This window comes from Octopus sinensis, linkage group LG25 (genome assembly GCF_006345805.1).
Source record: "Octopus sinensis linkage group LG25, ASM634580v1, whole genome shotgun sequence".
NCBI lineage: Eukaryota > Metazoa > Mollusca > Cephalopoda > Octopoda > Octopodidae > Octopus > Octopus sinensis.
The window spans coordinates 572155-589344 of NC_043021.1; the positions used below are offsets into that span (position 1 = coordinate 572155).

General features: G+C 41.8%; 2 protein-coding genes across 2 annotated transcripts in view; one reads left to right on the forward strand and one right to left on the reverse strand.

Moving 5' to 3' along the window:
* Window positions 1-11055, forward strand: part of LOC115224395 (transcription elongation factor SPT4) — an 18687-nt gene extending 7632 nt beyond the window's left edge. The window contains exons 3-5 of the mRNA XM_036513144.1: window positions 2563-2669; window positions 8564-8642; window positions 9036-11055. Coding sequence (XP_036369037.1) covers window positions 2563-2669; window positions 8564-8642; window positions 9036-9062 — 213 coding nt within the window. The 3' untranslated portion in view covers window positions 9063-11055. The remainder of the gene's footprint in view (window positions 1-2562; window positions 2670-8563; window positions 8643-9035) is intronic.
* The window catches only part of LOC118767840 (spermatogenesis-associated protein 22-like), a 66536-nt gene continuing 58971 nt past the window's right edge, over window positions 9626-17190 (reverse strand). The window contains exon 11 of the mRNA XM_036513142.1: window positions 9626-9737. Coding sequence (XP_036369035.1) covers window positions 9734-9737 — 4 coding nt within the window. The 3' untranslated portion in view covers window positions 9626-9733. The remainder of the gene's footprint in view (window positions 9738-17190) is intronic.

Below are 17190 nucleotides of genomic sequence, written 5' to 3' on the forward strand. Positions count from 1 at the left end.
TCAGAATTCTGATGATTATTTATTTCGCCTTTTCCTTTCGCTTCGGAGAGGAAAAGGCGAAATAAATTCTGACTACAAACTTTTTCTTTAGATATATATAGGATTAAAAGGCGTTCTGGCCGTGACCATCTTTTATATATGAAGAACTAAACGTTTAATATGTCTGTTTTTTAAGAATGTAATTTGAGAAGTATGACTGTTGTTTCTAGCAAACTTAACAGTCTCGTTAGTCCACGTATATAAAAGCGGTGTGCGTGGCTGTGTATAGATGTCCGCCTGTGTATATATATATATGTATGTATATTTAGATAGATACACCTGCACATCTGTCCCCCACAACACACTTTGAGGAGGTATGATATAACACACATATATATAAGTAACTTTTATATACGTGGAGTAAAGAGGCTGTTTAGTTTGCTAGAAACAACAGTCATACTTCTCAAATTACATTCTTAAAAAAACAGACATATTAAACATGTTAGTTCTTCTTATATATATAAAAGATGGTCACGGCTAGAACGCCTTTTAATCATAGGTCTACTTGGTGTAAAAACCTTCTCTATACTTCAAAGTATTTGTGTTTTATCGAATCCCCATGAAATTCAATTTGTCCTGTTTTACTTCGACGCTTTTCACGAACGACACAAATCCACCGAGTTTGTGTCATTAAAAAGTCTTTTAGGAAATTGCTTTTGTTTTTTTTTCCTCCTCTTGGTTAGATTTGCTTCGGTTCAAAACTCAGCAGAGTTAGCTTTCTCTGCTGTTTTGATGGACTAGCGATCTCTCCTGGGGGGAATTATCTCTCATCCTCTTAACACTACAATAAACAGTTCTCTTGATCCTGGTTGTGGAAGAATTAAACTAATCCTTAAGTATACGAGTTCAAATCGAAATCTCGGTTGTTATTCTGAAGTCAATCCAGGTCCAGCTGTGGTTATCCCCCCCCCCGTCATAGTTTATCTAGGACTCCACTATTTCGTGTATCGACGGAATTCTGCATAATCGTATGAATTCCCGTGTGTAGAACAAATTCGCAAAATTTGTCTAAAAATACCAAAATATGCAAAAGTTATCAGGGAAAAAGCTAGCAACCACACAGATGCTCTCCCGGCAGCGAATTGATGCTAGAAACAACAGCTGGTGTTAATGAAGTGGAAGCGAGGTCGTGTGTGTGAATATTTTGATCAACTTTTGGTCCCATTGGGAAGACATTACCACCACCCTCCATTAATTAATTAAACTTGTTACCTCATTATCAATTTTATTAGGACTTCATCTGCTATTGTAGTATCAAACCACCTTATATTCTCACTTCATCTTTTTTTTTTCGTTGCTATGACAACTATTTTATCTTCAACTTAATGTGCTTTTGGCTGTTTCTTCTCAAAATTTTACTCCCTCCCAATTGGGGCACCACACTTTCCACCCACCTCGACTTCATTAAGTAGCCCTTCTCTATTGGTAGACATCATTCACCCACAAAACCTTCCATTATGACATAAAAAACGGCAATCCATGGATTTAATTAACAATGACGATGATACTAATTCAAATCTATCGTTATTATATAATGACAATTACTCGTCTCACAAATTCAGACAAAAGTTTATCAAGTCAAGTGAAGAAGGACATGGCTTTTGGTCTGTAAAGTTTTGAATATCATTGGTTGTTGAAGGAAGAGGGACCAGTTACTGGAAGTAGCTTCTTCGTAGGGTTGACAGGCTCAGATTTCAGGGTTTTTTTTCCAAGGTTAGTTGCTGACCCTTTAGGGATGTTTAGGTAAAGGGTAAATAGTCAGGTGGGCTATGGTAGTGATTTACAGACATTTAACCATGTTGGATCCGTCAATTTAGCAACACAAAACGAAGGTTAGGCAAACTCTTGCAAAAGCCATTTCGACAATGGAAGAGATAAACTTAACCAGATCATCATCATCGTCATTTTATATCTACCCTTCCAAGTTGTCATTCATTGGATGGGTTTCTGTTTAATGCAGTTCCTCATCATTTCTTTGAGACTGAGGTTCTGTCTCCTGAAATCAATATTTCTGAAAATCCTCAGATTTGTCCCACAACATTCCTCTCTCTGTTCCTCTCTTTGTTCCATCCCATATATCTGGTTGTTCCTTTCTGCTGATATTGCACAGCCACTCACCAACTGGTGTGGATGTATTAAATACCTGCTGCATGGTGCATGCATCATGGGGTGTTTGAGTACCCAGCTGATCTCCTCGGGTACAGCTCCTTGCTTCTGATGATAAGATTTAGTCTCCGATGGTATAAGAGGCAGCTAGAGTAGTGGTGGGCAATGGTGGAGGATGCTAGCTACAACAGCAGCAGCAGGTGGGGGGGGGGTAAAGATGTGGCAGCTAATAACATGGTTGTGTTGGACAAGAAGAACCGAAAATGAAGCCGGGAGGGGGGGTGCGAGGTTTCCATCTTGTCAGCAGGTTGAAGAGGAGCAGATGCAGATGAGGATAAACACTGGGTGGGGGGGGGTAGTGATTGGGTAGGACACTTAAATCCCCTCAACTGAATGCTTTGCCCTGTTTCTTTTCAGACCTTTGACCAGTTTGAGTATGAAGGCTGTGACAATTGTGATGACCATTTACACATGAAGAACAACCGAGATGCAGTCTATGTCTGCACCAGTTCCAACTTTGATGGGTAAATATTTAAAAAATCTTTGCCATTTACTTGTTTCAGTCATTAGACTGTGGCCATACTGGGGCACCGCCTTGAACAATTTGCTTTGAGTTGAATGAATCGATGCCAGTACTTAGAATAAAAACCAGGTTTAACAACAAAACTATCGGTTTCTTTTGCCGAACCGCTAAGGGGATATAAATAGACATACACACACATATGACGGGCTTCTTTCAGTTTCCGTCTACCAAATCTACTCTCAAGGCTTTGGTCGGTCCGATGCTATAGTGAAAGACACTTGCCCAAGGTGTCACAACGGGGAACTGAACACAGAACCATGTAGTTGGGGGAAAAAGCTTCTTACCACACGACCACACCTGCATGTCCATGGAGTGTTTTACAAATCCCTGGCCCCCTTGGTGGTGGTGGTCATAAGATTTTGGCATCAGCCTTTCTACACACGTCAATGGCTTCTTTTCATGAATATTGTTTGCTTCAGTTTCCATGATAAACTTATTTAACTGAACTTCTCCCAGCCATTGCTTGTGGAGTCAGAGTCCTGGAGCCATCAGAAGCCATAGATATTTGGATCAGATACGGTCCCTGCTTTAGAGACCAATCAGTGTGTTTCTATGGCTACCACTCCTGACCCTAAATGCATCACCTACTGAACTGATGGACATCAAGATTATGGCCATCTGACAAACAACTGTGAAGGTCATTTTTGTTTCTCTTCAAGATTTCTTTGGCTTCCGTTTATCCACATTTCTCCCTGCCATGACCACCCTTATCTATTCACTCATCTCAGCAACCAACTATTCCTGCTGGAACAGTCAACCATCTGCCTCACTTTTCTTCTTATCTTTACTTGCTCTCTTATAACTGTACAGCTGGTCCCTGTAGAGTCTGTTTGGCATAGGCCCTCCCCCCACCACCTCCTGGCCTTTTTTTCATTTAGTGATAAAAGCAAGGGGGCTGCTATACATGCTTCTCTCTCTTATTACATGTGAACCTTTCTCTGCTCATCATCATCATCATCCACTTTCTCTACTGGCACAGGTTGAGCTGATCATTATGGTTAGAATCAGCGCATGTTCGAGGGGGCCATGTGCTTATGGGATCAGGGTGTCTTGTCTCTTGTTTTTGGTGTGGTTTCTGTTGTTGGGTGCTCTACCTGACTTCATCATACGGTGTGTTGGGTGCATGGGCACCAGAAGGGTAACCATGCCCTCAACAAAGGACCTCCCAACTCCACGTCTCTTCTTCCTCGGTGGTCCCTCTACTGAGTGGGGGTGATAGGAATGAGTACTCAGTATTCTAAGTAGCTTCATATAGACAAGGCAAGATGGTGGGGAGGTGACACGGGGAATTGGGCAGTGACAGAGGCCCAGGATATAAGAGAGCAGGAGTATGATAGTAATGAAGGGTGATGACACGCAGTGGTGGTGGAGTGTTTCGGATACAAGTGGTCCAGTGTAGTCACCAATAACATAGGGTATGTGATGAGGGTAGTGGTGTTATTGAGAAAGCTGGGTAATAGGGGATGCTGGTAATAGCTGGATGCCATTCCTAACGCCAACCACTCTGAGAGTGTAGTGGGTGCTTTTATGTGCCACCGGCACGAGGGCCAGTCACGCAGTACTGACAACGACTATGCTCAAATGGTATTTTTTACATGCCACCTGCACAGGAGCCAGCCCAGCGGCACTGGCAACAACTTTGCTCGAATTTTTTTCACGTGCCAGTAAGGCAATGCTGGTAACGATCACACTTGGATGGCGCTCTTATCACTCCACTAGCCCGGGTGCCAGTCATTGAATTTGATTTCAATTTCGATTTCACTTGCCTCAGCAGGTCTTTGCAAGCAGAGTTTAGTGTCCAATGAAGGAAAGGTACGCATAAGTTGGCTGGTTACACCCCTGGCATAGGCCATGGGTTATGGTCTCACTTGGCTTGCCAGGTTTTCTCAAGCACTGCATATTTCCAAAGGTCCTGGTCACTAATCATTGCCTCGGTGAGGCATAATTTTCAAAGGTCGTGCTTCACCACTTCATCCCAGGTCTTCCTGAGTCTACCTCTTCCACAGGTTCCTTCAACCGCTAGGGTGTGGCACTTTTTCACGCAGCTATCCTCATCCATTCTTGCCACATGACCATACCAGTGCAACCGTCACTCTTGCACACCACATCTGATGCTTCTTAGGTCCAACATTTCTCTCAAGGTACTTACACTTTGTTGAGTATGCACACTGACATTACACATCCATCGGATTGTGCTGGCTTCATTCCTTGCAAGCTTACGCATGTCCTCAGCAGTCACAGCCCATGTTTCACTGCCATGTAGCATGACTGTTCGTACACATGCATCATACAGTCTACCTTTTACTCTGAGCGAGAGGCCCTTTGTCACCAGCAGAGGTAAGAGCTCTCTGAACTTTGCCCAAGCTATTCTTATTCTAGCAGCTACACTTTCAGTGCACCCTCCTCCACTACTGATTTGGTCACCTAGGTAACGGAAGCTATCAACTACTTCTAGTTTTCCTCCCTGGAATGTGGCAGAAGATGGTCTCTGCACATTTTCAGTGTTATTTATCACTCCCGAGCATCTGCCACATACAAAAAACTATCCTCACAGTTAGCCTTCCTTTGATATTACTGCACCTCTTATGTGTCCATAGCTTACACTGGGTACACCTTATAGAGTTTCTATCTATGCCTTTTCTACAGATCAAGCAGGGCCATCTACCTGAAGGGATTTGTGGTTTGTCTGCCTTCCTACTTATTAGGACTTTGCTTTTAGCTAGGTTGACTCTAAGGCCCTTTGATTCTAATCCTTGCTTCCACACCTGATGCATATATATATATATATATATATCTATAAACGGCAAAATGTCTGTGTGTCCTTTATACAAATTCACAGTTTTTCACATAAAAGGCTTGCATCTTCTATGGGCTTTCAAAACTGTCTGAGGGTGGTCGTGAAGATCTTCTCACTTCCTCAGTCACCCCAGAAAGCCATTAAAAAAAAAATCAATAAACCAACCCCTTATGCCTATGAGTTATTTTGTGGCCAAATTCGAGTTTTTCGCTTTCTTCTACCTCCTTTTTTTTCCCAACTAATGGCATGTGCACAGTCCCTCTAATTTTCCATGATTATACCGTTCCAGGTGTGAAAACCAAAGTCCAATGAATGTTAATTACTCTCATAAAAAGCTCCAACAAACTCATAAACAACAAAACTGGCCCCGGCTGAAATGTGATAAGAAACTTAGCTCTTGATTTAGTGAGAAATTTTTACTGTGACCTGGCAACGAACAACAAGCACTAGCACCAGACCTGGCAATGTTGGGTCATAGTACTAGTATATATATATATAGTGTGTGTGTGTATAAACATACATAACATTTTTGCATCCATTTTGCCCAGCTCAGACAGGTGAGCAACTCTTCTGCCATATTGTGTGTTGCCAATTAGTCTTTTGTCATCTCATCCATAAGACATGACGGCTTCAGTTCTGTCATTGCCACACTTTGTCCCAAGTCCACCACGGTTTCCCTTTCTGCTCTGTTTTCCTCTCAACTCATTTCTGCTCCTAAAACGAAGCATTCCCTGCTTACCTTCTTTCTAGCTTATGCAGACCTTTTCTGTTGAAGGCCCACATCTCCCTATAATGCAGCATCACACTTTGCACCCAGACCTTCGCTTTGTTAAGAGAAGAAGCCTTTGTTGCTAGCAGAGGTAACAACTCCTTGAACATTTCCCAATTAGCTCTCACTCTGTTCTCAGAACACCTACCCCACTACTAGTTAGGTCCCTGAGTAACAGAAGCTATCAGCTACTTCTAGGAAGCCCCCTGAGCATTGGAAAGTCCATTTCATAATTGCTCTTGGTACTTTCTGCCCCTGTGCACCTGCTACAGTTTACCTTCTCTGTTATCTTCGCCCTGTGAGCTCCCTACATATCAAGCCTGGCCATTTCCCTGATGGTAACAGGATCCTGCCAAACAAATACCTTAATCTTTACTAAATTCACTCCGAGACCTCTTGATTCCAATGTCTGGAATTCCTTTTCCAATTCTACTACACATTCAACTCCAAAAGCAGGGTCATCAGCATAAAGAAACTCTCTTTATGGGAAGCTGGAGGTTTGCTATGGTTTGGAGGACTCTAAAGAACAAAAGAACTCTGGTCTACCTCACCTTCATGCTGAATTCACTACTATGTCTCACACTTTGCACAGGCCATTCATCTGTTCCAGACTTCCCTTCTTTTTTTTTTAAGCATTAGATCACAGAGTGAGGAACCCTTTCAAAAGCCTTCTTCATTAGGCTAACAAAAGCCAGGTATAGGGGTTTCTCTAGATAGTTCTCCTGTATCTGTCTCACTAGGAATCAGTAAATTACACCTATTTTATAGTGCATAGAAATGGATCCATGTTGACATCAGAGATTTATTTCATCCATTGTACCCTAATACAAAATGAAATGTGAGGTGCACCACACACATGAAACATGTCATGTGACTGCTTCATTTACACTTCATGATGAGGCTAAAATTCCATGTCTGTTTCAAAATATGTAAATATTTCAAATTATTATTATTATTATTATTATTGTGTATTGTAATATTAATCCATGTGTTGTCAGCTTGATCAGCTTAGCCGAGTTCTGGGTGGTGGACATTGTGTAGTTCCTAATAACAGTGTATACATATATATATATAGAGGTGGTGGTGGTGCCCCAGCATGGCCGCGACCTTCGGGCTAAAACATTTTTAAGGATAGGTGCAGGCCTGGTTGAATGGTTCAGAAGCTCACTTTGCAACAATATAGTTTGGGTTTCAGTTCCATTGTACAGCACCTTGGGGAGGTGTCTGCTACTTTATTGTTCCTGCTCAACCCAGGGCCTTGGGGTTGAATTTGGTAGATGGGAATTGTATATTAACCCTGTCATGTGTGTCATGAATGTTGATGTTGATGTTGTGTGCCGAGGCCAGTGTTTGATCTTAGAAACTTGTGGCTTATAAAACGGGAAAACAATGAGGGGGTTGATTAATGGTACAGCATCCGGCTGTTAAGAACCTGCTTCAGAACCAATTCCCAGAATAAAAGAAGAAAACTGTTCAGTGAACGCGTGTGTGTGTGTGTGTGTGTAGAAGATGGTGCAAACATGAGTGCAGAGTGAAGTTCAGGGTTCAGTCTCACTACATGGCTATGTTGGCTCGTGTCTTCTATGGTCACAGGCTGACCAATGCCTTGTGGGTGAAATTTTCAAACTGGAAACTGTAAGAAGCCTGTCGTGTGTGTTTATGTCTCCCCTCATTGATTGAAAACCGTCTTCCTATAAAGGGTGTTTTTGCTTACATAGGAAACATCTCCAGTCAAAGAACTGGAGGAAATACTATCTTGTTTGGAAACCGATGAAGGTTGGCCTTAAAAAGAATCTGCCTCAAACAAGTTTTGTCATGGCAACGTGGATATTATTAAGACAACGAAGTGGATGGACACAGGACGTATATAAAAAAAACCTAAGGTAAATTTGAAGTAGACAGAGACCTTCTTTGGGCCACCCGTCTTTGAATGGGTATTCAAGTGAAATCTCCTTCATTTTCGTCTGTACAAAGAGAAACGAGATGTTTTCTAAGTTGTGTGTTGAGTGGATTTGGATTGCATTCTCCAGCCTTGTCCGAGAACCACACGTAACTGGTTGCCATAGTAACAACGATTGGGCAACACAGCTTCATCTTTTCGTTCCCCAACAGTGGGAAGTCTCTCATAAGCTTTCAGCCTGTCTACTTTGATGGTTTCCTCTCTTAATTGTAATCATTTTCATCCAATACAGTTTCCCAATTGCATCCTCTCCCTCCAGCCCCTCTGGTCTGCTTTGTCTTGATTTTCCATGTTTTTCTTTCTTCCAAGGTTAATATCAATGATGGGACCTGAAGACAGTTGGGTGGCAAAATGGCAGAGAATTAGTAAGTATCTCTCTCTTTCTAGTAATACTCTTTTTACTCTTTTACTTGTTTCAGTCATTTGACTGCGGCCATGCTGGAGCACCGCCTTTAATCGAGCAACTCGACCCCGGGACTTATTCTTTGTAAGCCCAGTACTTATTCTATCGGTCTCTTTTTGCCGAACCGCTAAGTGACGGGGACATAAACACACCAGCATCGGTTGTCAAGCAATGCTAGGGGGACAAACACACACACATATATATACATATATACGACGGACTTCTTTCAGTTTCCGTCTACCAAATCCACTCACAAGGCTTTGGTCGGCCCGGGGCTATAGCAGAAGACACTTGCCCAAGATGCCACGCAGTGGGACTGAACCCGGAACCATGTGGTTGGTTAGCAAGCTACTTACCACACAGCCACTCCTGTGCCTCAATGGTGACAACTGTCAACTCAGTTAGCCCCCCCCCCTCTCCCGCCCCCATTATACCACTGGTATACTCTTAATCCTACTAAGCATTGTACTCCTCATTCAGCAATGTCTAAGAGTTTCTACATGCTCATCTGACCAGCTAGAAATACCAGCCAATCCATTGCTAGATTTAGTGTGTTTGGTCATGGCTGGGTTCCCTTTGATCTTAGCTCTGCTGGATTAGGGCTAAACTGGTAATAAACAACATCCAGGGTATTTTGTATCACATTATCCAGAGCTACTTTACGTTTTGAGGAACATTTTGTTGCTTTTAGTCCCCATAACTTACCTGTTCTTCTACCAACTCCAGCCATAGACCCCTGCCTCTGTAGACATTGGGGCCTGATGCAATCCTGACTCTTTGGCTCCTGTCAAACCATCCGACGACCTCTTTGATCAGCAGGGAAGGTGGACATTAAATGATGATGATTGTATGGGAGGGGAGATGCATAACGAGATATTTTAAGTAACAAAACTTTATTATGAAGCAAAGATGGTGTGAATGGAATGAGAGAGAGAGAGAGAGAGAGAGAGAGACTGCTTACAACAGGAAATGGTTTGGAAATGTAGCAAGTCTTCAACAAATACTTTAATTAAATATGCTTTTTTCACACAACAATCGTTGGTTGTTGGGTCTCAGATCTCAGCGGGAAAAACTTGTCAGCTGCAAAGAGAGAAAAATGGTTATTTTGAAGAAAAGTTGTGGTTTTGTGATAAATAATAATAATAATAATCCATCAAGGTGGAGGTCAGTTGGTGTCTTGTGGTTGTTTTAATTAAGTGGAGGAGGGGATTAAATGGGCTGCTATCATCTTTTCTGAGGTTCCTTTGTTAAGGTATAAAAGTCCCCTCAGTTTGCTTGACTGGCAATAGGTTCCAGTTTGATAGTTGTTGGAAATAATCAACATGAACCCCTATGACCAGTTTTGGGGAATCAATCAAGGGACCACAATCCAATTTACTAGGGGCAGGTGTAATTGTACTCTAGTCAGGATAAGGTCAACCCTGGGCTAGCTGACCCTTGGGCAAAAGTATTTCAACCATGCCCATCCTTATTTGCAGGGCTTAATTTTTGAAGAGAATAGACTGATCTGAGGGACATTTCACTGGTATTTCTTACGGACTCTCAATGTTGACTCAATAGCTATAAACTCATATGGAACCAGTGAATGGGAGAAAGACCCCGCCACTGCCTCAATATTTCTGTACAAAGAGGGGTAAAAAAAAAACGAAATAAAGGAGTATTAAACTCCCCCCCCCCCATATACCTCAGTGTATTGTTGTTGTTGTTGTTCACTAACCTCAAGCGAAAGGTTGGTTTCATTAGGGTTTGAAGTTTCGGTGGTGGTTCAGCTGCCACTCGTCTCTGTTATATAAAGTAGGAGGCGTGTTTGGCCTCCTAAAAAATAGCAGCCCTCAAACTTAACCCTAGTGTCTTAAAGAAGGGTACATTAGGCCATGCTTGATATACAAAACAGAAGGGATAGTCGTGGCTGGAATCAGAGTTGGGACTGGCTTAGGATTTACTGAGTCTTGGACCCACTTGTTGACATCAGTATAATTGTGATGGTGGGGGGGGGGCAGAGTTTGGAGGACGTAAATGACGGGGGGGGGGTGTATGACCCTAGGTCAAGTGTTTACTGTGTCTGGAAAAGGCATAAATATTACAGCTCTCAACCCCTAATAACTGCTATTTAGCTCACTGCTGACATTTAAATAAATTTATTACAATCTCATACCAGTAATATACTATGGTCAAATCCATGATTCCCAATGTGGGGCACGGTAATATTTTGGTGAGGCACGCATAGGGTTACGCTGAATTTTTATACCTTTTGTACACTAATAGAGGAAGGGGGTAATTCAAAAATGAGTTTAAAAAAAAAATTCTTCACATCCCTTCTATGAAATTTTTTCACTTTTGACACTTTAGAGACATCAGGTCATTTCACAAGATCTGATGTCTCTAAAGTGTCAAAAATGAAAAAATTTGATTTAGTGGTATGTGAGAACATTTAGGTAATTTGTTCAATTAAATCTGTTGTCACTCAGTGTTGTTACCTTTATACTTTAGATTTTGGGAAATGCATGAACATCATCAAATCATGTTTTCTGGTCTCTTATATAAATTCTTTCTTTCTTTCAGGTCGTTTTTCTAAAGGTTGCTACGCAATATCTGTGACCGGTCGTCTTCCTCCAAATGTTGTAAAAGATTTGAAACGAAAAGGAATCTCTTACAGACCCCGAGACACCAGTACAAGAGCCTAAGGGAGGAAGCCCTGATCATCTTTGTCACCTCATCGTATTTTCATCTCTCATTCAAATCATTGCCCCCCCCCCACTCCTTCCAGTGTAAATAAATAAAAAAAGAACATATTTGTCTTTTTAATTTGTGTTTCTTTCAGTTGACGAAGTGTGTGTGTGTGATGGCAGTAAAGTGAGATGGTAGGGTGTGCATGAGCGACTAAGTATAAATGAGCTGAGAAACTAGGTGCAAGGGATACAAGACTGTGATGGGGGTGGCATGAGGAAGTGCTGAGCACCTCAAAGTGAATGGTATCTGTGGAAGAGGGTGGGGTGAAAAGATGATCTCAAGACATTGATTCATTATCAAAAGAAAATAACCTGTTAATTGATGACACACAGAGAAGACGTAAAATTGGTGAAATAACGAGAGTTTCACATCTCGCCACCATCATTTCAACTCACTGTAAAGGGCCACCCATAAATGAGAAGAAAAGACTTGATGTGTACCTATTGAATATCCTTGTAACTCCTTCCTGTCCAACTGAATCATGGATGCTGGAGGGAGGGAAGAAAGCACTTTGGCTACTTTTACTCACCGTCCCTGAGTCTCCTCTCAATAAACATCTGTAACTTCAGTACGAACTGACTTGGACCCTGATGATCCATTCAGGCAAGCAAACTTAACCATGTCCTCAATTTTGGGCTCACTTATTCAACCCACCCGGTTACTGCTTTGTTGTACCCCTCACCTCTCCTTCACACTAATTCTGATAATACCCTGTCATTGTTTCCCTCTTTTGCTTTGCAAACTGCCAACTGTGCTGATTCCACAAAAGGCACCTCCACTCCAGCCCACCACATTTATGGTTAATGAGCTGAAGAGGGTTCTTTAATCTTGCCAATGGCAATACAGCCTTTGAAATCCTGCGACCATAAAGACAAAATGTCACAGGAAACTTTTAGGAAGAGGCAAAGAAAGCCTTACCAAAACGGAGGCATTGGAGTAAGATGTGGCCTCCAACATGTCAGACCCTGTTAGAAAATAGACACAAAATGGTGATGATGAGTCCATTGTCTGAATTGGGAATTTCTATTAAAGGAATCTGAAATGAAGGACCCCTTGTGATTGTAAGGTGTATTTAATCTTAGCACTTCTTTCAGTGTGGCCATCCACTCTACAAGGGGAGGGATTCATCATCATTTGATGTCCGTTTTTCGTGCTGGCATGGGTTGGATGGTTTGACAGGAGCTGGCAAGGCTGGAGAGAGGAGGCTGCCTTGTGCCAGGGGAGGAGAGAAACATGAAGAGCGACATGGTTACCTTAGTCTCTGAGAGAGAGAGAGAGAGAGAGTGGTGATGTGTCAAGAGTGTACTCTGAAGGTAAAGAGATGAGAAAATAAATGGGATGGTAGAATATTGCCAAGGGTGCATGAGCAGGGAGTTGACATGAATCCAAAAGAGGTGGGGAGGGTAGAGTGACAGATGAAACTTGGATGTATAGAGGAAGGTGGAGTGGGGAATCAACAGAATAGCAATGCTATGGTGGAAAGGGAGGGACAAACGGGGCTTGAAAAAGAGGAAATACAAAGAAGAGAGAAGAGATATTTGGGTGGAAGACTCTCAAATGGTGACCCAAATAGATGTTCTTAACAGTGACATCAAAGTATATGAATTATTGCAGTGAAATGACTTGGTGTTGGTCAGGAAATAGAAAACTCGACAGAGTTGCTATGTGATCAAAACAGAGCAATATCAATAAGATGCACTGTTGAACAATATTGATCTGTCATCGACTGCTTTTGACTGAGGCACAATGTCACCTGTTATAAGGGAGCCTGAAAATCACATTTTTCTGTTACTTTATTAACTCTGAAAGGAAATGAAAAAGACAAGCTGACCCCAGGAGGATTTGAACTGAAAACTGGAGGGATGAAATATGATAGTGTCTGAAAGAGGCAGGGTACATGTTGAAGTTGGGGCTATTGAGCCATAGACTAGACAAGTGGTTCTAAATCCTCTTCAGTTTCATGTCCCCAATCCACTTTCCATTCCCATTCTCCTCCCCACCCCCACACACTCAGATGAGTGGATTGTGTCAACTCTGACAATTGGAGCCAATGAGAGACCTTCTTAGTTATAACTTGATATGCCAGAAATAGCAGCCAAAATATTAAATTATCATCTAAAATAAGGAAATGAGATAATCCTACATAAAGACAGGATGGTGTGCTCAAGATTAGCCTAGGGCTAAACAAAGATACCAAAGCGGGATAAAAATTGACATTTGCCCAGTGGGACATCAACGGAGTTGGTGATGTTATGATAAAGTAACAATAGAAGCTGCCTTGAAGGGTGTGGGGTGAGACAGATGAAACCTGTAACTTGTGTATGGCCCCTACCTCCTCCCCATCTTTCTCTATTTGAGGCAGCCATGTTTCTCTTCTAAAGCAAGACCCCTTCTCTGCCCCTCAATACGACTATGTCTCATTCAAGGAGTCTTGTCCAGCAAGTTACTTGGTGACCCCAGCTGCTTCGAGTGCCATGTAAAAAGCCCCCAGTACACTGCAAAGTGGTGGGCATCCAGCCATAGAAACCATAACCGAAACAGGAAAGGTGCAGTCTTCTGATTTGCCAATTGCTGTCAAACCTTTCTGCCCCATCCCAGTAGGGGAAAGTAGACATCAAATGATGTTGATGTATAAATCCTCATTGATTCAGCGTTCACTTTCCCATTCTTGCTTGGGTCAGACAGATTTCCTGCAACCAGTTTCTTTCCCAGTCATTCACGTTCAGCTGTTTCCAAGCAAAGTAACATTTTCCCCATGGCCAGACACGTTCTGCATGGAAGACTGGAAAGGAGTCACTCGCATGATGATGGTGAGGCTCATTTATAACCATGTCAACACACACACACAAAGATGCAGGTGCGGCTGTGTGGTAAGAGGTTTGCTTCAAACCACCTGGTTCTGGGTTCAGTCCCATTGCATAATATATCAGGGAAATATCTTCTAAGCCTTATGAATTAGACAAAAACTGAAAAAAAAACCCTCATGTGTATGTGTCTACTTGTTTTGGCAGCTATAAATGAGGGCCACTGTCACCCAAGCAGTGCCTGATCATGGGGGAAACATTAACTTTTTTGGAAACAGGTGAGGGTTGGCAGTAAGAAGGGCATTTGGCTGTAGAAAACTTGCTTCAATGAACTCTGTCTGACCCATGATGATGATCGTGACATTGATAAGGATCACAATGGAGAAGAAATCTCCCTGCGGCTAACAGATAAAAAAAAAAACATCTCTCAATATTCCTAACCAATCACTGATTACATCAACATAATTAACTGAAATGTAATTACAGTGAGTGACTGTGATTGCTGCAGTGATTTACTAATTAGTTTAGAGACAGGTTATTAATTAAAAGGGGGTTGTGTTACGAGAACACATACATGTCTAATCTACAAATCTAAATGGATCTATACAAACTCTATAGAACGTAGAATGTGTTTATAGAACTACAGATCAATGCAATTATATATAACACAGTTTATGTGCATTCTGAAATGTAGCAAGATCAATAGGACTAAATATAGGGGCTATGGCAGGATTCCATGGGTCCAAAGTCTCCTTTCACACAGTTTCCAGCTGGATGTCCTTAAAGCCAAACAATTTACAGAGTGTACTGGGAGCTTTTTTATGGCACAAGCACTGTTTTATATGTGTATATATATATGTATATATATATATATACACACATATATATCATCATCATCGTTTAACGTCCGTTTTCCGCGCTAGCATGGGTTGGACACATATATATATAAATGTGTGCATACTTACATACATATATATATATATATATATATACATACACATGTGTGTATGTATGTATATATATATACTTTATTTGTATACATGTTTAAAGTGTAACCGCCAGAAAATAGGAATCAAAAGAGCCCCCTGTACCCACAGTAAAGATTCTATGTCAGAATTCCATAGGGGTCGACTTTGGGAATCATCAAAAATTAAGTACCAGCAATAGAGTGTGATCCTTTGAATCAACAGTTTTCTTCTCTCTACTGCTCCTGTCTGGGCACAGAAGGTAGAGACCTAAACCTTAAATAGTTAGCAATTATTACAAGGAAAAGTACAGCATCTCTGAGTTCAAATCACACCAGTGGAAATGGGTTGCACCAGGATTAAAACAATCAGTTATTATTTCTGCCATGGAGGAAGTGGAAAATGTACTGGGGCACTGTGTGGGGTGCAAATCACCGGGTTGGAGGGTCTGCCCTATGAACTATATGCCCACATGTCGGACTTATTTGGAATAGTGTTAATAGCTCCTGGTAACTGATGGAAAGCATTCCCAGTCATGTGGTTGGGAAGCGGTGACGCTGCTGAGAAGGGATCTGAATGAGAAGGAGGTGAATGAAAACGTCAGGCCCTTAACTTAACTTAACACTGATTCTAGCTAAGGTGCTAGCCAAGAGGCTGGCGCTTGTTGTCGGGGATGCACAAACTAGTGCAATCCCCAGTAGATCTATGCACAACAGTCTCCACCTCATCTGATACATGGTAGAACAGGTCAGAATAGATTGGGCTTTGGAAGGGCACTGGTCAATCTGGAACAACCCAAAGCTTTTGACAGGGTGAACCATTGTTATCTGGTGTCTGTCCTAAAAGCTGTTGGTTTCAATCCCCTCTTCAGAGATTGGATCATCACAATATATAGTGGCATCTGCTCGGTTGTCAAACTGAAGAACCACTTCTTGGGACTTTTCAGTATTGAATGCTCAGGATGCCCCTTCTCCCTGCTTTTATATATTTTAGCTATAGAACCCTTGCTGTGAAGGATGGAGAATTTGAAGGTATTCCACAGAATAGCTGTGCCTGCATACACAGACAACATCACTGTCATGGTGCCGGACTCTTTGGACATAGAAAAGATTGACACTAAACTGAAAGAATATCAGGAATGTACAGGTGCACTCATAAACCAGGACAGGTCAGTAGGTCTGCAACTAGGCTCTTGGAGGGGAAAGTCAACTAGCAACAATTACTGAAAGTGCTCGGAATTTGATTTGGACCAGATCTCAAGGTAGATAGGAACTGGGAAGAGATCATGACTAGGGGTGGCCAAGCTCATCCAGAAAGGGAGCTGTTGCTGAAATGCCAGGTAAAAACAGTTTCAGGATTTTTGTTGGGGGTTTATCCCAGATTACCTTAAGTGGACTGCCCTGCTGTTGGGGTTTCTATTTATTATTTATTTCTCTACTTTCTATTGTATATCCTTTAATGTGGTAGCATCTCCCCTTGATTGATGTTAACCCCACGTTTTTGTAATTTTTTGTGCTCTAACTTGTCCTTCGATATTATCTTGGGACCTTGTGGCAAATAAAAGAAATCATTATTTCTGAGAAGGTCCACTTTGCCTTTCATTGTTCCAGGATCAATAAAGTACAAGTCAAGTACTGGGTTGAGGGTCAATGTAAACAAATTATTTCCTCCCTTAAAATTACTGGCCTTCTGCCAAAATTTTATGCCATTACTAGCTGGCAGAAACGTTAGCATGCCAGGCGACATGCTTAGCAGCATTTTGTCTGTCTTTACGTTCTGAGTTCAAATTCCATCAAGGTCGACTTTGCTTTTCATCCTTTCAGGATCAATAAATTAAGTACCAGTGAAACTCTGGGGTCAATGCAACTGACTAGTCCCCTCCCCCATTATTTCAGGCCTTGTGCCTGTAGTAGAAAGGATTATTATTATTATTATTTATGTATCTATTTATTTACTAATAAATTGCAAACGAAAAAGTCAATTACAAAGCCAGCACTTACCTGGTGGTGTTGTTGCCTAAACCTTTTAAATACC